The sequence below is a fragment of the Onychostruthus taczanowskii genome, unplaced genomic scaffold (genome assembly GCF_017590055.1).
Source record: "Onychostruthus taczanowskii isolate IOZ18803 unplaced genomic scaffold, ASM1759005v1 scaffold67, whole genome shotgun sequence".
NCBI lineage: Eukaryota > Metazoa > Chordata > Aves > Passeriformes > Passeridae > Onychostruthus > Onychostruthus taczanowskii.
This window is the reverse complement of record NW_024504455.1, coordinates 6,856,061-6,880,361: the sequence shown is the minus strand read 5'-3', so window position 1 is coordinate 6,880,361 and position 24,301 is coordinate 6,856,061. Positions and strand designations below refer to the sequence as shown.

At 36.0% G+C, this 24,301-nt stretch overlaps 1 protein-coding gene across 2 annotated transcripts in view; it reads right to left on the bottom strand.

Annotated features, from left to right (window-relative positions):
- Positions 1–355: 355 nt before the first annotated feature.
- GBE1 (1,4-alpha-glucan branching enzyme 1) overlaps positions 356–24,301 on the bottom strand; it is a 139,412-nt gene continuing 115,466 nt past the window's right edge. Inside the window, exons 13-17 of one of the 2 annotated variants that reach the window (XM_041420850.1) lie at positions 19,760–19,944; positions 18,526–18,656; positions 11,981–12,098; positions 10,189–10,236; positions 356–2,389 (exon numbers count right to left, since the gene is read on the bottom strand). In XM_041420850.1, coding sequence (XP_041276784.1) covers positions 2,333–2,389; positions 10,189–10,236; positions 11,981–12,098; positions 18,526–18,656; positions 19,760–19,944 — 539 coding nt within the window. In that variant the 3' untranslated portion in view covers positions 356–2,332. The remainder of the gene's footprint in view (positions 2,390–10,188; positions 10,237–11,980; positions 12,099–18,525; positions 18,657–19,759; positions 19,945–24,301) is intronic. The other variant, XM_041420851.1, reaches the window with a different exon arrangement.

The window sequence follows — 24,301 nt, the reverse complement described above, 5'->3', positions numbered from 1 at the left end:
AGGAAGAAATTGGCTTTCCATGGGTGTTGAAAGGGAAAATTTCCCAGTCTTGCAAGACAGGCAGTAGCACACTCACCATTAAAATGCAGAGGTGGGCTCCAAAAAGCCCTAATTATTATGCTTTCTTTGTTTACATTGCAAATGTAAACACAGAAAGCAAATTTTGTCATTCACTTTTATTGATCTATCATTATATTAAAGAAAATATGCACAGGTCAGATATTCGACCAATCTCATTATGAATGCTTCTGACCACGACAAGTCCCTGATTTTAGGATGGAGCAAAATCTAATCTGTCTTTCAGTGTTAAGACTGCTGTAAAATCATTTTACAATGCAAGGAATGAAACCATATATGCATTTCTTTTCTCCTCCTCAGAGTTTATTTTGCATGTGATTTTACAGTTTATACTTCACATCATACATTTATTCCTTCTCTTGAAAAAAAGGTTTGACACAGACACTTGCCATTACATTTTGAAACCTGGAACTTGTGCCAGTAAAATAAAATTAAAAAAAACCCAAAAAACAAACCACCCTATAAAACATATTAGATCAATACAGTGTAAATATAACATGTATTAGAAGTTGCTCATTATTTCACTACAAAGTAAACAATCTGGGGGAAAAAAAAAAAAAAGATAATCAGTTCCAGTTGCTAAAACAGTTCATTATATTTTATTTAAAGTCATAGCATAACAGGAATGCTTTTATTAGCCCACAACCAAACAATGATCAAACTGGTGTAGAGGAAAATGAAGCATGATCCTATGGTACTCAACTGCAATATAACATTCTCTGCCACACAGAACATATCAGACTGGGGATCTTCACAAAGCCCTTTCAGTGTGAACTCTGCAAAAGACTGTTTTCCATCATGCTGCATTATTCCATACCTTATTTTGCTTAAGAAGTAAGCCACAAGTAAGCATTCCAAGAACTTGAATAGATTGTCAGTGTTGGCACCAACCATCCAGTAGTTTACACAATGGTTCACAAAGGAAACTGGATAAAATTATGACTTGGAAATGGTCATGGACATCTTCCTCTTTGGCTACTTTAAAAGTTAGAAAATTCAGATTGGTACAAAAGACATTCATTTCAGAACCAATTCAAATATGTTTTTAAATAAATGGAACAAAATAAAGCATGTCTCATTAATTTGGTATTAATTTTCCAGAATACTCTGCAATACATTTTCAAATATACAAAATCTTACTCTTTACAAAAAAGTTGTAGCTTGTGAATAAACTCACTTGAATTATCTTAGCAGCACTCCAATAATTAACTAACTTAATTTTAATCAAAAAGAACACCTTAGTTTTATCACTGAATTTTGAGACTGCTTCTTCACAAGAAGCACTGTTTCAAAAGTTATAAAAGTGCAAGAACATTATCATGTGCCAAGCTGAAAGGCAGCTTCTGGAAGAAGTGAAATCAGTATTGCAAGGTCCTGATGTTAGTGAAAAATATGCAAGGAAGATATGTGAAGAACTGCACTTTAAGTACCTCTTCCAGTGTGGTACTGTTGCATTAAGACCAAAACATGCTTCTCACTGAACATTTTAGTGATCTAAGTAAAATAGTTGTGTCATTATTGTCCATCTGTAGCAAGTGAGATGCTCAGACTCAGCGATTTGGGTGGGAGCAGATAACCAGCACACACAATAGCATCAGCAGGCCCCCACTCAATTGGCCTGCTTGTTTTACTGCCCAGCATTTTTGTGCATTTGTAATTAAATAAAACATGGCAAAGTAAAAGACTCTCAGAGGACCTTCTCATCCATCTGGAAAAGCGTATCTAATTCCATGTTAGACTTCAATGAAGAAGAGGAGCCTCAAATTAGGTCCCACAAACCGTTAAGGCTGCCTTTTAGCCAAAAACTTCTGTTTTATTTAAGCAAACTACTTACTTTTAGTAAGAAGTATTAACACATAATGAATATTTGAATTCACTATCAAAATGAGGATTATAAGAAATTACAAACTTTGGAGCAGGATCACTCTTATCATTCCTGATAAAATTCTGTAAACAAAAATTTAATTGAGAATACCTGCTGCTTTGCAACACCTTAAGTGTAATTTTGTACTACTAGAACTACAAATCCAACATTTTCCTTTCTGCCTCTTTGTAAAGCTTCCTCAAAAGAGGGTCTAGCAAGTCAAGAGCTCTGCAATTACATGTGAATATTAATCTTACATTTTAAACACCTAATATTACTATACTCAGCCTCAGAAAGCCTTCTTAGAGCAAGTTTTGTTATACTTAGTACTAGTACAGTGTATCAGCACTTCTTTGTGACTTGCTTCTTCGGTGGTGGTTACAGAGAACTTCACTTTGGGATGTCCGTGTTGTGAAGCACAATAGCAACTCTGCTTGGAATGTACACCTAGGAAAAACATGACAAGAACAAGAACAGCTGAAAAACCCAGAAACCTTAAAGGACACAACTTCCCAAAAACAGCATGTGGAAAAAACCCCATATTTTAACGGTTAAAAATCTGTCATTTAGGCACTGTTGTGGGTATAAATATCATATTTAAAGAATGATTATTGACTCCTTAGTCCCTAGCACTGGAATTAAACAAGATAAAAATTTTAAAGGCAGCCTGATTACAATCTCTCTTCTATCTCTTTTCTATTTTTCTTTTAACAGCCTATCGTGAAATATTTTAGGTCGTTACCAGGAGAGGGCCTCATATGACTTACAATGACCAGTTTCGAAAACCTGAGAACATCTAGGTCAACAGACTGGTCAGTGATAAATGACAAAGTTTTGCAACTCTCTTTTGCTGTGAATTAAAGCTGTCCCAAGGCCTGCGATGTCATTTCATACAGGTAAATACCAGAAATATGACACAGAAGCATATTCTTCAAACTTCTGGCACCTATGGAATGCCAGTGGCTGAGCAATACAACTCCCTCTCAAAGGTGGACAGAATCAAACATTTAAATGATTGCATTTTTCTTCCCTTTTTTTCCCCCCGAGTACCACAAAAATATCCAAACACATATAATCAAAAGACTCCTCATAGATCACAAAAGAACTCATGGCAATGTATTTTACATGACATTCCTTCCAAGCTGAGCAGAGTCACAATCAGAAAACAAGACCGATATGTGGTATCTACCAATTACCTTGATACACGGTACTCCATCAATTGTCAGGTCTATGAATGTGTTTTCTGAACAAGTCAATAAAAATGCAATTATAAAAGGTAACACAAGATTGAAGATTATTGGTTTCATTCTGACAATGTCCTCTTTTAGACTATCCTTCATCCCTCTGGAATGTCTAATATTCTGCAATTTCAACTGCGTTATCTGCTAACGAGAGCCTGATGGCATGAAAGGCTTTCATTGTTTTCAGAACAGAATAAAGCAATAAAGCAAAGAGCTTTAGGAAAAGGAGAAAAAAAGAAAAAGAACAGCTGATCTTCACTGAATCAGACAGAGCAGTGTCCAATGCTTCTTGAAAGGCAGCGAACATAATGATTTCCCCTAAGGTTTCAGTGATAAATAGCTTCTATAAACCGGTGCAGGAGAGGAAATACTTAATGAAGTCAACTACCTCAAAACATATAGATAAAGGAGAGATTTTGAAGTTGTGTACTGAGAAATCCAGCGCTCTGGGTTTGGATGATGAAGTGAGAAGGGAAAAGGAACAAACAGAAATAAGTTTTCTAAGAAAGAATTTGTAAAATGTTACTTCAGTTATGGGGAAAAAAAATTAATGCTAATGCAGAACACAGCAATTCTCAATTATATTCTGGTCAATAATGTGTCAGATCCTAGGAGGAGTAAATTAGCCCAATTCCTTTAAAGTCAATTTACATCTGCTGAGAATCTGAGAGCAGTGTGGATCATCCAACTCCAACCACTTCATTGACAAGCAGAATTTTAAAACTGGTTTAAGCAGAATTTCAGAACTCATGCAGACAATTGTATTTAAACTTATGACAGGTATGTTTTCCATTTGCCATGAAGAGCTGTATCTGCCAGCTTATTACTTTAGTCACTTGTTTTTTCCTTACCTAGGGAAATTAAACACACTTTATAGAGTTTATCTTGGTGGGCTCCTTGCTAAATCATAGAAAAGCCACATATGCCTCTAGCTCCTAATCTTATTTCATTGGTCATGTAACCACCTCCGAGGCTATTTGCTACAAAAAGCAACAATTAAGGCATGAACAATGCAAAAATATCAATTATTGATTAAACATATGATTAATTACAAATAAGATTATTAATTTTTCATTCCACTGGCATACAAATTTTTTAAAGGAAAAATACAACACAACTATTAGATACTACTCACTACAAATATATAGGTATTATTCCTTTCCCCCAGCCCAACAATATTTCCAGAAATACTACATTCTATGTGCTCTGGCTTTATTGTTTAAATAGACGGAACTCAGAACATTGTGTGATGGACTGAGGAAGAAAAATGTGACCAGTGAGGTTGGAAAGATCACTTGTCTTTCCTGAGATAAAGTGAAAACTGGAAGATTATCTGCCCAGGATCCCAGCAGGGTTTTCAGCCCTGATGTCTCACCTCCATTCCTCCTTCTGACAGCCTGAACCAAAAAACTTCCTCAGCCTTTTCACTCCAGTATTATTACTTTTCTTTCAGCACCTCTCATCTAAATTACCACTCTTGTAATAACATATTTCCCTTAAATTTATTTTCTGTATTTCCTGAATGTAGTGACTGTTTCAAGCCATTGCACCAAGTCCACTGTGCTCCAAGCATATGCTTCCATCTGCCATTAAATGCCACTATTAAAAAAGTCAGGAATCCATTGCTGATAGGACAAGCTGAAATGCAAGCACTTAATAGTATGAGTCCAGACACTTTCAAATATATAAATGTATGGATAATCCTTAGCTCTAGATGAGTCTGGACTGGACCTTGAACATTCAGTTGATCAATGATTCACTCTAATTCAGTGTCATCTACAACTGTGCTCTGTCCCATGATGCTGGTCACTGCTCCAGGCTCCAAACGAGATCAGCTCACTCACAATTCCTAAGACTCTCTCCTCGATACCAGTCAAGAGCTGCACACAGAGCCTCTGATTGCTCTAACAGCACTGGCCAAGCCAGATTTTAACCCACCTAACAGCCTTATCTTTCCTGTAGTTCCTCAGCTCCCAGGCAGGAATGCTGCAGGAGACAAGGCTGAAAGTCTTACTGAACTGACTGGAGCAACCTTGTGCACACAGCTTGAGTCATTTCATCAAGAAAGCAATCAGGCTGACTATGCATGCTCTGACTTTGCTAAATACAGGCTGGCTTTCTGACTGACCCATCTCATGTAACCCACTTGCTTGGGCACAGATTGCAAGAGGTGGTGCTTCTCTTCTGGAGGAATTGCCCTACAGAACCGTCAGCCTTCCCTTTTAGCCTTAGTTCAGCTGTCAGAAATTTCCCCTGATCACTTATGATTTTTCTCAGATAATAATCACCAGCCTGGCAATCACATCACTGAAATCATCCAAGCCTCTGGGTGTATCCCACTTATACACAGCCTCTTTAACTTATGGCTCTGCCACTTTATTTTCAGTAGTGCATCATCACACAGAAAGGGTCTGAAAGCAGACTTTGCCCTTGGAGTCTGAGCCGAAAAAAGGCACTGAATACTCCAGTATTGTCCACATTGTCCAACAAAGTTTTGAGTCTTCCCTTTGTCAAGGGACTTGCCTTTTTTTTTGTCCCTTATCAGCAGATGTGCAGAATCACCTTCCTCTCTTCTTCATTTTATATATATAATACACAGCCTGAGATATATATCTAGCTATAAATATACAAGTATACTAAAAGTGCATAGAGCCTTCCTGATTAAAACCACTACAGGAAACCTAGGTATTCATCAGCAAAAACCACTACCAGAGATAGGTATTTTTTTTACTTTTCCCATACCCTAGGAAACGTGTCTCAGAAGTTTATTCTTTCATATACTGATGATGAATTATACACTTTCAATTACCAGCTTCAGTTCTACTGATCTCTGTTCTTTTAACCTGCTTTTTCTGATCGTAAGTTTTATCCCACTCATGTTTCCTTCACCATTTCCCAAGGCTCACTTGATGAACACGGACAGAAATGAAAACCCAAAGAACAGAACACTAAAGAGAATGCATTCATAGCTTACCCACATCTTGACTGTCATCAATCAAATCACCCCCAGAGTCTCTCTTCTGTTCCAAGCTTTCTGCTCATCCTGAACACTCTTTCCAGCCACTTCCCCCCCCCTCCAGGCTCACCCATGTTGGGAAGGGCCTCAGGAGACCCCAACTCCCTGCTGAAAGCAGGGTGAGCTCTGAGGTCAGAGAAGGTTACTCAGGATCTCAGTGAATTGTCCCTCTGCTCTCTGTACCAATTGTTAACTTACAACCTCGAGCCCTCTAAGGTTTATACCAACTCCACTATTTTAGGAAGCCAAGAAGACATCTAAAAACACCCACAGGAAGGTTCATGAGGCCTTTCCCGACAGAAGAGTGTAAAATGGAGATTGGAAAACATCCAATCTGTTTGAGACAGGATGACTCAGCTGCAAAGACAGTTTTTGACAAAGTTAACTTTCAAACGTTTAGTCATAAAATATCACTGAAAGTCTTTTTATCCTCAGTTTGGCAGGAATGGAGTAACTGCTGTTACTTCACCGGCAGATGTGCTAACAGAGAGGATGGTCGGGAATCTTGTCTGTAAGTCAAATACAAAATGGGATTTTGTTGGCACTTTTGACCTTTTTATACTGCATGTCCATATGAGGCAGCTACACTGTCTGAAACTAGGCAAGCCCACACAGATCAAGGCTTCTGGCACTAAAACAGTATCTCTAGCAAAGAGAGAGAAAAAAGTATTCTTTTTTTAATAAACAACCTCTTTCCCACCAGCTATCCAACAAGATCATAGTCTATTCATGCGAGCTATCTCACAAACAGGAAAAAACCAACTGGTATTACTACCAGCCAGGAATGTAAGATGTTTTCAGCCAAATTCTTATTCCTTATACTTTTTTTTTTTCCTGTGAATATCCAGAACACTTCTAGGGAAAAAAAGAGATTTAGAGCTAAGAAGAATACAGGAATACCACATGTAGGAAGCACCTGTTAACAGCAGCAGCTATAGGCAGAAATATCACCTTACATATTTCAGGAGAGGACTAAAATACACAGCAGTCTCCACATGTATCTAAAAACCCACAAGCAGGAGGTTCTACAAATGACAACTGTTACTTTCAGATCTGTCAGACTCATTCAGTGCAAACCAACCAGGTGCAAGCACAAGAATTGGCTGGAACTGCAATGAACTACTCTTCCTCTGACTTTCATGATTGGTAAACACCAAGCCCCAAAAAATAATTTCAAGGTCATTTTGTAACAGATGGGAGAATTACTAGAACTCAGAGCTAGATCAGGCGCTGCAGAAAAATACTCAGTAGCACATATTGCAGCTGGTAGATGCAGAAGGCAATGTCACAAGAGCCTGTGCCAACATTATCCCAAACTTTTAATTAAAATGAGGACTTTAGACAATCTCCTGTCCCTGTATCACCATTAATTTTCACACATGGACACTATTCTGAGAATATAATTAACCATCAAAGAATAAAATAGATGATAGCTCTTCCTTTCAGACTATAATTTATTATACAAAACCTCACACATTTTGGTTTTCATTTTGGTAGATTTTGCACATAACAAAGTAGGTGTGCTTAAAATAATGTGAAGTTCTACCTTCCAATTTGTTTTTCAATTTACAGCTATACAGCATGAATATGCAGAAAATAATTTCTTAGATTGTCTTGCTTCATTTATGCAAAAGAAGTCCATATACTGCACAGGGTGTATCTCAATTTCTTCTCTATTATTTTCTGCACTCTTTTTTTCAGGTTGAGAAAAAGAACTTAAAAAAAGACAGCAAAAACCCCTGAAAAACAAGTACTCTGAAGACAAAGATAGCATGAAACAAAATTACTAACAGAGTAACTTCACATTACATTTGCTAGTGGTTTTAAAAGTGAAACAATCAATGAAGATGAAGAAATGACTTTAGAAGTCTTAATTATCAAGAGTTAAAAAACAAAAAGACCTTTGTGGCATTAAATTCTGACTGATTCACCTAGTTTGAACAGTTAAGTTTCTAACTATGAACATTCTTTCATTTAATCTGTATATCTGTGCATGTCAGGAGAGAAAACAGTTGAAGATTACATCAGTCCCTTAAAATTCAATACATAAATCCTTATAATGAAAGTTATTTGAATGAGTATTTTCAAAGCTAAGGTCACTAAAAGCTTTTAGATCATTTCCAACTATGGGAGTATTTTAATTTGTCCACAGACTTAAGGAAGCAGGAAGTTGCACTTTGACACCGAATAATATACATTAAGGTCAAGGTTAAAAACTGAAGCCTGTAATAAGGATATTCCTAAATAAACTATATAATTTCACTTTAATTTAATGTGAAAGGGTTTTATCACTGAATGCCAAAAATAGAGACACAGAAAAGACAGCACTGGGGACAGGGGGAAAGGAATACTCTGACATCTATTTATTTTTTAACTAATTGGAATGAACTACAGAAAAAGTAAATGTATAAAAGTCAAAATAAGTTAAGCAATTACATTTCACAATAAATCATAGACTACTTTTCCAATGACACAACATCCTCTGCAATATTCCACTTAGCCTGCTTATTACTCAGTTTCTGTTGGTGCATGAAGTAGGAAAGTATAACCCCTCCAATTTCATATAAATCCATACTTTGGCACAGTACAAAAATTTGCTAGAACCCTTATTGATAGCTAGTTCTTTCCTACAGCAAAATTCAATCAAGTTGGACACCTTAGAAAAGAACAAGATATTTTGAGTAATGCACTATTAAAAAAATCACACTTTTTCTTCCCCCTGCCCCAAATCTAACTTTCACATCCAACCACAAAAGCCAAGTTAGGTACCAGCAAATGAATTAATCCATGAAGGGGCACATGAATCTGACAGGGGTTGAAATGTGTGTGCAGCACTTAATTTACATCTTGCAAAGAGATGATGAGACATAAGCAAGACTAAAGGTTTATAAAAGCATTCAAAAAAGCACAGACCTTTTATAAAACATACCTCCAAAAAGACTAGTATGAGAATATCAGAGTGGAGTTGCAAACAGAAATGAAGCTGTGGTAAAAAGAGTCTATTCTTACAGTGGCAAAATGGTTCACAGCTTGTTATTAGAAAGTTTGATTGCATGGAATGTTATGTACATTTCATATATTTGTTAACAATCCATTACAGAAAAAGCAGCGAAATGGAAAAATTAGTACAGTTATTTAAATAAGTCATATTACAAAGGACATTTCTGTGCATTTTCTATGGAGTTTTCAAGGTGTGTCTGATGATTTTGAATTCTGGCCCTCTAAGAGCTTTACTAAACAAGCCTGAAAATTGTACAGTGAAATGCTCAGCAATGATTACAAAGCTTCATCTTCTTCCAGGATTCTTTGCTCCAGGAATTTCATATCTTCCTTCTTCTCATTTTGATATGTCATCTTGAATATTTCTTTCATTAGGTGATTTTTTAGAATGAATCATGTCACATTTCATCTTCTATTTTTGAAACACATTTGTGTGCTATTAAAGCCTGACTTGAGAAGCAGAATTATTGCATGTGATTTCATTTTGTCAACCCTCTGGGCATGTTTTACTGACAATGTTTACCCACACACTTTAAGGAAGGTGCATCTCTCATTAAAAAATTACTTCTTCAAAGTTTGTAGTGGAGGAAAAACTAAAATTTTGAAAAAAGAAACTCAAGTCTCGTGCGTTATGAATTATTATTAAACAACAGGAATCATTTTTAAACAACAAGAAGTTTCATGAGTTTATTGATGTGGCGTCATCCATTATTTGAAAAGAAATTTGGTGGGAAGACTTTTGAGTTGGATCTTAGAAACTGCAATTAAGACTAAAGAAACTCCTAAGCAGACAAATTACCGAATAACCTGGAAATAAATCGCTATTTGAAATAAAACATCTTTGTTTTACTGCAAAATAGCAGCTGGAGGCATTTACTGTAACTTTTGTTTGTTCTTACATGAAGACCTATTTGCTGAATTTAGGTTTTCCAGATGTTTTTCCTCAATCACTTTCACTTGGTGTCCTTTCACATGTAAAGGTACTTTACCTTTATTTGGTGCAAGTGGCATCCTCTGGGAGGTTGGCTGGAGCTGCTCTGTGAATTGGGCGGCAGAAGGACACAAGAGAAAGTTTACCTGGGTTTCTCTCTGACCAAGAGGCGCTATTGCCATGCCACAGCTTATGGTGCAAAAGTGCATTTGCTGCTGTGTTTGCCACATGCCTTATCTTCCACATGTGCCTAGTAAACCACAGCTTCACATTCTGCCACGCTTGTTTCTGGCTTGGAAGGCTTGCACTCACCATCTAATGGACTAAATGTGAAATGCACATTCCAAATCACAGTTAATTGGCTTGCATAAGTTAAGTTAGTGATAGATAATTAAGAAGCTCTCCAATCACCCAGGCAATGTATTTGAATTGGGTACACGAAGCAAGAACTCTGGAAGCAATAATTTGCTACATAACCTTCAGGAATGAAACCTTAGACCTTTCATTTCAAATTAGCGCAAATACTTACCCATGCTATGAAGGCACTGTCACATGCAGATTCTTTAAAAAACCCATTCCTAAGATCCTTTACACCAAGCACAACTAAAGCACAGAAATTCTTTCATGTTATGAAAATATTTTAAATCATGCAAATGAAAGAAATGCCAGTACTCTGGATACAATGAAAGAAAGAGAGACAGAGATTAGAAGTGACAATAATTCCCAGGAGCTTAGATTTCATGAGAAAAGTTAAGATGTGACACTAGAAATTCATGTTCTGTTCAGCCACAGAAGGGGAGTGGCCCACAAAAATCAGTGCAGATGATCCATTTTTGCAAGCTCTTAAGGTTACAAATGTAACTTATTTGCAGGTGTTCACATGTACCAATGTACCTGTGCATAGAGAAACACACCCTTCACCAGCGAAAATGCTTTGGGTATAAAAATCTACTGAGCCATACGAGTGATTTCAGATTTTTTTCAGTGAACTCTTAATTCCCAGTCTTATTTTCTTGTGCTTATGATCATATACACACATGTGAATGCATATAGAAAGAATGGGAAATATGTGCACATAAACACATATACATACAAAAAGAACAGGGAAAATAACATTTTAAAATTGCTAATTGTGATGAGTCTGATTTCAAGAGCAATTAAGAAAGGTAGAGTTTTATTAGTGACCACCTCAGCTAACAGAAATTGTATGCAAGGATATGTCTCCCAGTTCATCTCAGGTGATTTATGGGAAACTCTTTATCCACTATTCATACCACTTTTGGACTGGAAATCCTTGAAATTCTTGATGTGAACAGAGAAATCCTGTTCCATTTTGCAAAGTTTTTCTGTAAACTGAGGAGGAAAAAGCCAGTTGGCAAACACACAATTGGCTCTAACTCTTGTTTGCAGAGTTAAGCACATGATTTTAAGACAGAAAAGGAAGATTCAGTTTCTGCAGAGCTTTAAAGAAAGCAAGCACGAAGATGCAGTCTCTTGCCTGAAATAAAGTGAAAATAAAGCAAATTATAATATTAAGGATAGCAGCTCAAAAGCATATTAGTAGGTTTTCATGCATGTTGGCAAGGAACACTGTGTGCCAGACACTGCAAAAGTGCATGGAAATATAAAAGCAAAGTTGAAAGAGAAAAATTAGTTAATATTATTGGTTATAATCAAATCATAATGTTATCTATACTGTATTTAGACAAAAGTTAATTTCAGAAAATAAATTTAAAATACCCCCTTCTCCCAAATACAAGAAGAGACTCCATATTTGTCCAAAGAATTGCAAAACTTGCAGAGATGAAAGTAAAATTAAAAACAAATAAACTCCCAAACAATTTACTTACCATAATTGAATTAGGTCGATAATTGTGAGGATATTCCTCAGAGAAGTACTCTGTATTGTGGTCCAGCCTTTGATGCCCTCCATATTCTCCAGCATCAGAATCAAGAAGGATTTTATACTTAAAGACAACTGTTAAGGAACTATGCCAATTACCCCTCAAACAGAAAAGAAATCAAAGCAAAAAAATCTAGAAGAATTAGTAATGAAGTTATGCAGTAATGGAAGCATGCTGATATATTCAACATAAAGCAAAATTCATAACAAAATCTAAGAAAAAAGTAGAAAAACATATAGAACATATAGAATTCATATGAAGTTTTGTCCTGAAAATTTAATTTAGCACAGTGACTCCTCTTAAAGCAATCTTCTTCAATCTGCCATGAATGATAAGTTTATAGCATTACAGCAGATATGCACAGCACTTCAGGCGCTGAACTAGACTAAAAATGTACCACTAAACAAAACAATGCATTTGAATTGCATTTAAGAAGTTACATAAATGTCACCATCAAAATCAAGCGGTATTTAGCAATGTTTTACAGTCTGTCAGAATCTGATCAAGTGTCAATCAGAAAAGCATGTAATTTTACAGAAGAAAAGCCCACAACTCCTCTGAGAGTCTTCTGGAAAGGAGCTGGAATTATTGCAGCAAGGAGGAGCAAAAGAAAGAATATATTGTAAGAGAAGGCTTTTTAACAGACAAATATTCTGACTGCAGTTGTTAAAATGGGGTGAATTATTTAACAAAGTGTAGCAATGAGTTGGAATACCTGTAGATACTTAAAAGGATTCAAACAGATTTGGCAAAAAATAGAAGACAAAATAAAGTTGAAACAATAAAGTCAGAAAAAATAAGAAAATAAATGGAAATAAATATTTAAAAATAAGGAAATAAACATTCAAAGTAAATTTCTTCTTATTTGGGACAACCATAAATAAAATATTCTATTTTTTTTTAAATTGCAGTACCTTGCGTTTTCTTAACTGGACATAATTAAAGCATCTTTTTCCCTCCTGAAGTTACAACAAAAAGCAGTCTCCACTCCCCACCACCCAAAAGAGAGAGGGAAATAACAATGCTCTATAATCCACAACCTGCTTCCTCTATTCTTAGCTGTGAAGAATCTTACTTTCCTAGAGCTTGTATTTAATAGGATTAGGGATGAGTGAAGCAACACTCTTTGAAAAAAGTCAGCAGTTCTTAAACTGTTCTTAGTCTTCTGTGTTTGCTCAACCTGTTAAAAAAACCTGAAGACTTGTGGTATAAACAGAATTGTTTTCAAGTCTCTTTCCACAACTCCATCAGATGAGGTGGGAAATTCCCCAACCACCTGCCTTACTGTCTGACATCTCTGGTGACAAGGAAGGCTGAAGCATGACATGACACAGAAGTAACCACAGATTTACTCTGAGTCACTTGGGTCTAGAAGATTGCAATGAAGAAAAGTAAATGCATATAAAGAAAAGAGGAAAAATGTCAATTAGCTCCGAAATCACAAATGGTAACTAATCCCTTCCCCACAAGTGTTTGCAGCAAAATGAGAGAATGGTCCAAAACTGCCAAGTTAGTTGATAAGCTCTACAGGGCAGGTGCCCAAAGATCACAACATTCTACAGCAAAACCTTCATGTTTGTTATCTTCCCTAAAAAAATTTTTAAAAAAGTTTGGAAAATTATACTTTGCCAGCTTTAGTCCTCAGAGGTTTTCATGCGCACACCACACACACACACCTCTCCCCTCCTTTATTTTATAAACATGATCTAATTACCATTCATATGCTGTCATGTACAACATGCAAAGCCACAAACTGCAAGATCCAGTCACTCTCTTCAGTGTCCTTTCAGCAGCAGCAATGTCTGCTATTATTCCACTACATATTTTATTAACACGGCAGGAGAATGCCTCCGTCAAGCATTTCACACCTTGCTTCGGTGATCTGCACTACACATTAAATTTAATAAGTTATCAATGTTGTTGAAAGGCCTGACATGTTTAATGATTCCCTCAAAACTATTTACAGCAAATGTCACTGTTATGGCTATGCTGTTTTAAAAACAATTCATAAAATTATGTCTGTACTGCTAGAAAGTACTGCTGAAGTGAATATCACCATGCCCTCACACATATATAGCAGATTTTGTGCAAATACGGTTAACCAGATCCTGAATAATGGGGTCACAAAAGAATTTTAACATCTTCACAGATCAGGTATTTGTCTGGGAAAAATAACTAGTTTGGTAAACATGTGTACTTACCTTCCAACTTAAAGCCTCACAAAAAAGTCAGTTTTCACATTTCAGAATTTTACAGGCATCTAGTTTTCTGAAGATTACTTTCACAAAAACATTAAAAAACAGATGTGCATTTTAATTAAGTACATAATAGAAGTATTTTTTTATGCAGTGAGGTCTGCTTTGTTTCTGTGGCAGTGTTGGATATACTAACCCTTATTCTCACTGGAAGACAAAAAAGCCTGATTCCTGTTTGGTGCTCCAGCTAAATTTCCCACCCACTACAAGGGAAGAGAGCAGCAAACGCAATGAACTCTTGTATAGATAGAGCTAAAAATGGAAAAAAAAGGGTCACATTATCTACCACATTAATTACTCCATCATGATGGTTTTATAATGTTTTGAAATACATATTTTAACACAAATTTTAAATTTAATCTTCGGCATGTTTAGTGACACATTTGCAAAGTAAATGCAAATCATAAAATAGGATAATTTGTACTTTGTTTCAACAATTACTGCTGATGAAAGAAACCAAGCAGTGGTTGTGGGGGTGATAGAGTTTAAGTGGTTAGGCCATTTTGCTTTTCATAATTCTTGAATTTCACTGAAAAAACTAGCATAACTAATTCCAAGATGAAGGGTACCATGTTTGCTCCTCTCCACACACTGCTAATTTTGAAGTATAAGGATTCAACCTAAAAGTGACAAAAAGCATATGGAGAATATTTGGCTAAATTTTGACATGAAGTTAAACACCTTGGCATGGTAAAATTCAGCTCAGGATATTTCAATGACAGGTGAAGCCATTTAAGCACCCAACACATGCACAAGTACTGAGAAGGAGGAGGATACTGTCCCTCTTTACTTCTGCCAAATATGATTTTTGTTTAAACCACATGCAAATTTACAGATATGTCAATTCACATTGGTTGGTAATTATAAACATAAAATGCAGATTTACTTTTGAGCCAAGATAACAAACCTTGTTAAAAAAGGGGGGATATACACACATAGCTTCATTTTAATGAGACTTCCAACACATGAAAAATTATTTAACAAAATCAAGTGTGGTATCTCAAGGAGGGAAAAGGAGTAATTTCTGAAATCTTTAAGCCCCTTCCTGTTTGTTCTCCATCCTTTCAGCCACATTCCTTTTGAATAGAGGAGAGAAGGTTTCCATATTGAATTTTCACTCCAAACTGGCCTTGGAATCCAAACACTATCCCACAGAAAGGCCTAGGCAGTATTAAAAACATAAAATTGGAAACTCATTAATGGTTTCTCCATTAACATTCAAAGTTTTATCTACAATCAGAAAGCTAGAGACAGCTGACCTGGATGTTGATTGTTCATCTACCTCCAAACTTAAGCAAATCAGGCAGAAATAATTTGCTAGTTCAAGATGCTTTTCTCATGAAAAGGCTTCTGAAAGAGCATAATTTATGAAGTAAAATTCCAGCATAAGCACAGAAATGTTTTTCCTTTTCCTTCACATAATGACTCAGAAATTGGGCAATAGAATATGCCACTCTGATACTTACACAGACTCACAGTGCTGCAAACCTCCTTCTCCCATGCAGATCAAAGAGGCATTCCCACATTAGTATGCTGTACTTCTTATTCACACCTATTAACCTTAAGTATCAACTACCTTGATGGAATTTAGCATTTGACTGATCCTAAATTAAGTCCTTTGTCTCAGCCTGCCAGAATTCTACCAGGCAGGGACAGTTACACAACCACACTTCAAAGGGGCATCTGTGCCTTCAGCAATCCCATGCCAGTGACTCATTTAAAAGACCCTACTTGCTCATTAGAAGCTCTAGATGCACGTTGTAAATGTCAGAGAGCCTGAATTAATGTAGGGATTAAAAAAAAAAAAAAAGAAGTATATTTTTGCAGCATTTTGATGACAATATTTGTGATTCCTCAAGTCAAGTTTAGCTATTTGCTTATGGACAACTCCGTCTTCAAATCACAGAACATCCTGAGTTGGAAGAGAGCCACTAGGATCCAAGTCCAGCTCCTGGGCCAGAACAGAACAGCCCCAAGAATCAAATGTGCCTAAAAGCTCTGTCCAAACACTCCTGATCTCTGCCACATTTGGTGCTGTGACCAACTGCCTTAGGGAGCCTGTTCCAGTGCCCCATCACTCTCTGGGTAAAGAACTTTAACTAATATCTAACCTAAACCTGACACAGCTTCATACCATCCCCTCAGGTCCTATCACTGCTCACCAGAGAGAAAAGATGAGCACCTGAATGTCCTTATGAACCCTAAATTCATGCCACTCTGCTATTCAATCACTTTGGGACTACACTGCTTTTATACATGCTATGCAAAAATAGCAATATGTAAAATAAAGAAAGCACTCTTTCCCATGACATTGTTTTTCTGCTTGAGCAGTATACAACCAGATGAAATGTCAAAATACAGATAAGCTAGCAGCAATTCATGCTGCTCAACATTCACAGACTCCCATGCTCACATATAAAATTAAGGTCTCATTCCTTGAATACTTCACACCAAGGTACAGCAACTTAAAAGAATTGTAGCACAGAGCAACCCAATGTCAAGAAAAACAAGTAAGAGAGAAGACTGAAGTGTAAGGAAGAAGGAAAAACTGACCACAAACTGACTGTGACTTCTCATACAGACACTGACTAGCTGAATGCCCAAAGAAAGACTTTCCAAACCTGGTGGGACCAGCAGGACTGTAATGTCTACTGACTACAACTTCTCATATAGAATAGAATTGGGTTTGTTATGCCAACAGCCGACATACAGAACAGTTGAAAGAACGATGTTTTCAGTGAGTTCAGAACAGAGGAATGCGTACAAAAATGCAGGCCAGGCAGGAAACTGTACCTTTCAACATACCTGGCAACATATCTGAGAAGCTGTATATAACATTAGTTTAGAGATATATATCACTACAATATATGGATAGACCAAAGCCATCCATTTAATAAAGGCACATTCAATGACATGTGTTAGGGGCACTCATGCATCTAGCTCAATGCACAAAACAAACTTAAACCTAAGTATTGAAAGGATCATCCCATTTCTCACAATTCCCAATATAATTCAGAAATATGTTTAATTAAAAACCATTTGATCAATATATTATCACAATTTGTCTCTTCTGGCTTATAACAGCAAAGGGTATCAAACTGAAAATCCACTAACTTATTAAAAGAAACAAACAGACTAACAACAAACTTTTGCTTTTAGGTACTTCCTCTTCATATCTAAGCTTCAAAGGGATCATAAACAATACCTTTTCAAGAGGAGAAATTGTTCTGAGGATTTAATATCACATTACCATATGTCCTAATAATAGAGCGTCCTTTATTGAAGTCTTGGGTTAAGAGGTTCCATTAAAAAACTATACATAAAATTCACGGTTCTAATTGCAAGAGAAGAGTTCAGAAGAAAACTTAGTCCACATTAAAACACCCATTTTAAACATTTAAAGAAAATATATAAGGAAATTCCTCTAGATATTAAATAGCTCCTTACTCTTCTCTGGTGAGCTCCCCATCCCACAGAGTACGGTGTGCAGCTCTGGGATCCTCAGGACAGGAAATTCCATGATTGAACAAAAGCAACTGAAACATGGAATTACTCTGAATGGCTGATAAATAACGAGGAGGCTAAAACTGGAACTGCAGTAGTTTAAACTGACACAGCAAGAGTGACACACTAGGTTGTGTTTGTCAAAGGACTTGAAAGAAACTGAATTTGGGCAACTAAAACTCCCCCAGAAAATCAGCATTAACTTTTGGAGCCCATAAGAATTTGGACACAAATGCAAAACCAGTCAACTACTTGAGTCATCATTTACTGCTCAGATGATCTAAAAGCATATTCTCAGTGCACCCAGTTTTAAAGTACAAATGTACAAATGCACAAATACAAACTCGCAGATGAAGGTTTGCACTAACGCACTTTCCTGTGCGACTCCATGCAGCATCCTCCCACCTGGTGGCTTTCTGCTGCGTATTTAAGAAGTGGGAGTTACTTGCTTTTTCATTACTCAACAGAATTCCAAAAAACAGCTTCACAAGTCTTTAAATTGCATTTTTTCACTTTTGCTTTCTACAAAATTATCTCTTATGAAGAACACTAATTTATAGATTTTTTTTTTTTGGTGTACACAAAGAATTAAAGCAATATTATATTGGAGACAAATCAGTGATTTCTTACCTTTTAACTACAGGTTGAATTTGTATTAGGAAAAAAGGACATAAAATCAGCTTTCACTTTCTAAAACTTTTCCTCACAACAGAACAGTAAAGAAAAGGATATTTTCCTGGAGTTTCAATACCCACTCTGTAGTCCACATAACTTTGGTATGGATGGAAGTTGAAAATAAAAATAAGACCTGCTCTCTCAAATGCTATGACCTTATTGGCTTCATGCTTTTCACTCACATAGGCCTAGGGACAAAAGAAAAAAACACTTTAAAATATTTAATTTCTAATGAATTAAAAAAAAAGAAAAAAATAAAAACCCCACTCTTCTATACCTCATTACAAGTAATACAGGTAAATATTCAAGGAACAGAACTAAAGGCATAAACATGCAAACTGAAATTGCTTATCCATGAAATTTCATATATAAAGTTTTTGATTACTAAACTGTAGCTTACTTTTTACAAGACAACATAAAAACACAGAGGTAGAAGTCTGTTCAGCATAGAGCACTTGAAAAATTCTTGCTCAAAGATTGGTAACATGGTCTTTTCATCACTTTCCTTCAGTAAAAAATGGATTCCTTTTGTCAAATGAAATCTTCAGCCTATTTGTTATGGGAATCTGCATCACATATAGAGTTATTAATTCAGAAAATGAAGCACTCAATATGTTTTTTTGGTGTGTTTTTTTGTGTGTTTCTGTGGGAGAAACAGCTTTGATAAGCCACAATAAATGGCTGCACATACCACCTTTGTTTTATTTGCTAAAGCCATTAATAAATAACTAGACATCAATTAAAAAAAATCTTTAAAGTGGATTAGTCTTTAAAGTGGACTAGAATGAAATAATTAAACACCGAAAAATGAAAACAATTGATCTTTCATAAAAATTACAGTGTGATACTAGTGTAAAAAATGCAAATGCAGAAGCAGCAGGCTGATGACTAGGAGACTATAACTTACACTAGACTCTGCTGAAAGTTTTTCCTCAGAAATGGAGTAATTATTTTTATGAAGTGCAATGTCAGAGCAGCTTATACTTTTTCAAAGCAATCCTTGGATTGGATTATGCACAATTTTATGCAATCCACAGTTACTGAATAAAAATAGGGAAAATAATAGGAAAAGACCTTGTTATGAAGCTAAAAGGAGACTGTTTCAGGTTTCTATTATCTGTGGAAGATATTTCAGTGCCATATTTTGACAACTTGAAATATATGGTGAAGCATTACACAGCGCATAATAAAGCACTGTTTGAAATTTCAGCATGCAAATTTGGAAATGTTGTTACTTTACACGTGTACCCGACTGGTGACTAAAACTTATCATTTTGCATATACAGCTTACCTGGGGAGATGCAAGCCAGCCAAATCTTTCCTCCAGTCTATTCATATCTCTATCAAAGGCATTTAGGAATTTATAACGAAGAAGATCATCCTCAGTAAGATTAAACTGTCTCCTGGCATAGTGGTAGCTCTCATTATTCCCTATCCTGGGGAAGTCAAGCCATTCTGGATGTCCAAATTCATTACCTGCATTTAAAAATATTAAGGATTTGTGAAATAACATGCTAAGAATACACTAAGCCTGTAAAAGCAAAATACATTAATGTGTATTTCCTTTCTACAAGTTTTAAATTCCAGAGAATCTGCTTGCATACATAAACCAGTAATTTTATTATTATGTCTCTCATTTTTTAATACGTCTCTCAGAACTTCCATATGTGTTAGCAGGGTTGTTTGGCCATTAAAATTACAAGAGCAAAATATCTATGGACTCCAGGGGAAGTATAAAGTGACAAATTATGCACTCCGTATTATCATGCCATGCTTAAAAAATTCCCAAAATTTTTTCTGTGCGTGTAAGTGCCATAATATCTCAATTTGGTTTTCTATAGCAGTAGCTTCACAAGTCTGCCAGTCTCACCCAGATTATCTAGCCCAAAATACTACTGACTAGAGTTCTCTTGAAGACAAAGAACAGGTTCATTCAAACTTGGATCACATTTAAAAAGAAGGAAACAGGTTTAATCGAGAAAAAGTTTAGCTTCTCTTATGTAGAGTCTCCAAAGCAAATCACAGCTGTCAAAGCTAAAGATTCAAAGCAAGACCTCATTTGTGACTCAGTATTTTGAGTGACTTTGATGTATCCAAAGTTTTCTTGGTTTATATATTGTCATTATTACAGACTGCGACAACTCCAAATGCACTTAATCATTCTAACTCATGATATAACCTGAGAGTCCTGCAGACTCTCTGACATTTTGGACTATTCATTTGGAACAGGATTAAAGGGTATCAAGCACCTTGCAAGTTAAACACTCGTTTCAAAGCCCACGACTGTTGATTCATGACAAACATTTCAGAGATTACACAACATCCACTCACTATAAAACAGAGACAAAAACATTTGCCTGGAAATACGTATGGAAAGTAATATAATGAAATTTAAGAGCTTTTCTACTAAAACAAACAAACAAAAAAAGAACAGTAAAAGGATCCTCACATTTCCACAAACTGTTACTCAAGTTTTGTCAATGAACTGGAGCTTTGAGGGCAGAGATGCCAAGGGAAGGCAAGAGATTCCTGGCTGGATACCCTGCATGAGCATCCACCACCCATCTGCTGTCCCATCTAGCCTGCATTGCCTAGGGGCCTGGAGGATACAGGCAGCAGAGACAACCGTGAACTTCAATTTGTGAAATGATTTCTGTAATTCTGTGTTTCATGGGAACAAAGAAATGAACAGAGGACAAAAGAGAAAAGCCTCATATATATTTAGGAGAGTCCTTCAGAGTGGTATTCTCTTTGTAAACGAACTGACAAGTTGTAAATTAAATTTCCTATTCAAAAGCTAAACCACTAAATTTCTTATTCAGCTCAAAACTGGAGACAAATATAAAAGAATCAGAATCACAGCAGGACTTTCAAAATGACCTTGGAATAATGCTGGACTGAGCTCTTAAACTGTGCTAACAATACGGTTTGGAAAATGAGGAAAGATATTGCTACAAAACAGACACAGTATCTAACCAAATTCAATATTCTCTGAAGAGCTCGGCAAGGTATTACCTTCTTTCGTGGTCTGCACACTACTGAAAAGATGAACTACATGACATAGCTCAGCTACAGATAGCAAAAAAACATCAGAAAGACAGAGATGACACATAACTTGAATTGAAAGGCAACGAAATCATACCTATTTGCTCAAGAAAGAAACAACAATGGGGGAAATAAGCAATAGAAGATAGCAAATAAATTAGACTGAACTAGCCCATCATTTCCATAGATTATTTCACTGTAAGTAGAGCAGACTTCCTTCAGGTTTATAATGTGTAACGACTCCCTCACCTCAATTTGCTTTGCCTATTTCCTCGACTTGCTTTGCCTATTTCCCCACCACAGTAACTAATGGGCTTCCTTTTAAAAGGAACAATGTAAGTGCAGCAAAATACTAAAAGCAGTCTTAATTTCCTAACTATTACTAATGGCTATTAAGAAATTATAAAAGAGAACTTAGTACAGTGCAGCAATTTGACAAAATACTAAGATGCTTTCTGTTCCCAAAAACACAAGCTGAGGTCTGAAGCCTGGATGTACCTTGACAGTTTGTGTCTATGAGCATCTTCTGGAGAATATGCTCCTGAGCCTTTTGTACTAGTTGCTTGATTGTAAAAGGGTCACTTGCTTCCTCTTTATAGGAAGGAAAATAGTTCATAAATTGTAACAGAATGAATTCAAGCAGTTTTGGTTATGTTTGTAAACTGTGGTATAGGGAAAAGAAAGTAACATTTCGGATGCATCTGCTTCTTGCGATGCACTAAGGCCATGCATCCTATAAAAAAATCCCACATCTAAATGCTACTTTTTTAAATTGCTATTTTTTTTCTAGTTTAGCTTCATAACAAATGATAGGAGGGACTAAGAAAGAAAAGGTACAGGTGACCAACACTTACTGCTAGAGATAACTATCGGTTCACTGAATGTGAAGCTTGATCTGCCTCCTTTCCCATGTTACACTTCTCATCTCTGACAAGAATCAGCAACATTCACTTCCATGCTTAGAGGCTTCTACAGTTATCAAGAAGTATAACTGGGATTTATTTTCCTCTAATTAATTTACTGTTTGATGTAAAAGTCTAAACTACAGATTGATAAGAAGCCAGCTGCCACAAATGATGCAAATCAAGACAATGGAACTAATGTGGGGGAGGCAGAGAACAAAGCTGAAATTAACTGAAGTTTTGATTAGAGAAACAAAACAAAGACAAATCCTTGAAGTGCAATGCATGCTAATTTTATCAAGGAATTAATTGAAGTTTGCTATTTGCTGCATATTGTGCACACTGGACAACTTTATTATGTACAGGATTTCAAGATCGCAATTCCAGCACATAAATTAACTTTCTACTACCACAATTAAAATTGATGTCACCCTTGTTTATGAGGATAGAAATTAACACCACAAAGAAGTGAGGCTGTTGCAAATTCTTTTAAAGTTGATCTGCACAGGTCAATAAAGTTTTCTTGATCTCTCTTCTTTAGACATCTTTAGTAGCAATTCTCTCTCAAAGAATAAGCCCAAGCAGAACTGAAAGGATATTTAAAAGATGAGATGTTATGAGGAGTTGTTTGTATTTTGAATTAAATATGACACTAAATATTTTAAAAGCAGTTAAACCAAGTAGTTTATTTTATACAACAAAGGTAAAAAGTTTAATTAGGTGTATAAGGCTAAACAAGGTTTTAAATTAACTAAAATACTACAAAAAGATCCTATTTAAATCTGATGAGTTGGAGACACATTGGGACAAAATTCCAAGAGTTCCACCTTAAAGTACATCTATCAAACTATGTGGAGTTACACCAATTTACAGAAGTCAGATAATAACGTCATCCAGGAGTTGAAACTGCTTTGAATTTAACTTCACTACCTTTGTGAACAATGATGACAGTGCAACAATCTGCAGGCTATAAATAAAATCAATGCAAATCAGATCTAGATAGCATATGGTATTTATCATTATTTCAAACAATAAACACTTCAAACAATGGAGTGTTTCTTCATTTTCTCTAGCTGTAAACTCTTGGGTGTTAAGTAATTCTGATATTCTGTATTTACTAATATTTGTATAAAATCTTCTTAACATTCATTACTACCAAACCCAAACAATAAACAGTTCTCTGTCTCTGGATGAGGAGAGAATGAGCCCCACTGCAAGCACTCCTATAGTCTTGAAATCCAGGCAAAACCAAAATTAGGTGAAATTCCAAATAGACTCCTGAAACAGCAGGGTTAGATGATGTGAAGACCTTCACATTTTTTTAACCCTCAAGCATTGGTATTTAATGACATATTGGGTCAGAAAAGACCAACAAAATCAATTCAGGCAAACAATTATATTTTAACTTCTGCATAAAACACAGGCTAGAGGAAATCTCTAGCATGAGGCAATGATAGAGAGGTCTATTGCTAAAGACAGTTCAGTGAAAGAAATGTATTTTTTCTCCAATTTTCTGAAAATACCAGATATTGTCTCCTCCCAAGTTGTGAAAGATAAAAATTAGGACAAATATTTGTTTTGCAGCTTGGATCTTCCATGACTCCGAGGGGAAAAGCCTCCATTACAGGATCAAAGAATGTATCTCCTCTGGGATGATACAATCACAAGGAATCACAAGGATGCCTCCTGTGTATCCAAGACATGGGAAAGGATTGACTCCTTAAAATGCTGGCCCTAAATCACACAGGGACACAATACTCTGTACAGGGATTCAGCTCCTGTTTCTCTCCCATTCCCACTTCCCATCAAAGGTTGCTCTGTCTTCTCTCACTTCCCTCTGATGTTCAAAAGTTGGGAGCTATTTTACCACACAATTTTATAAACAC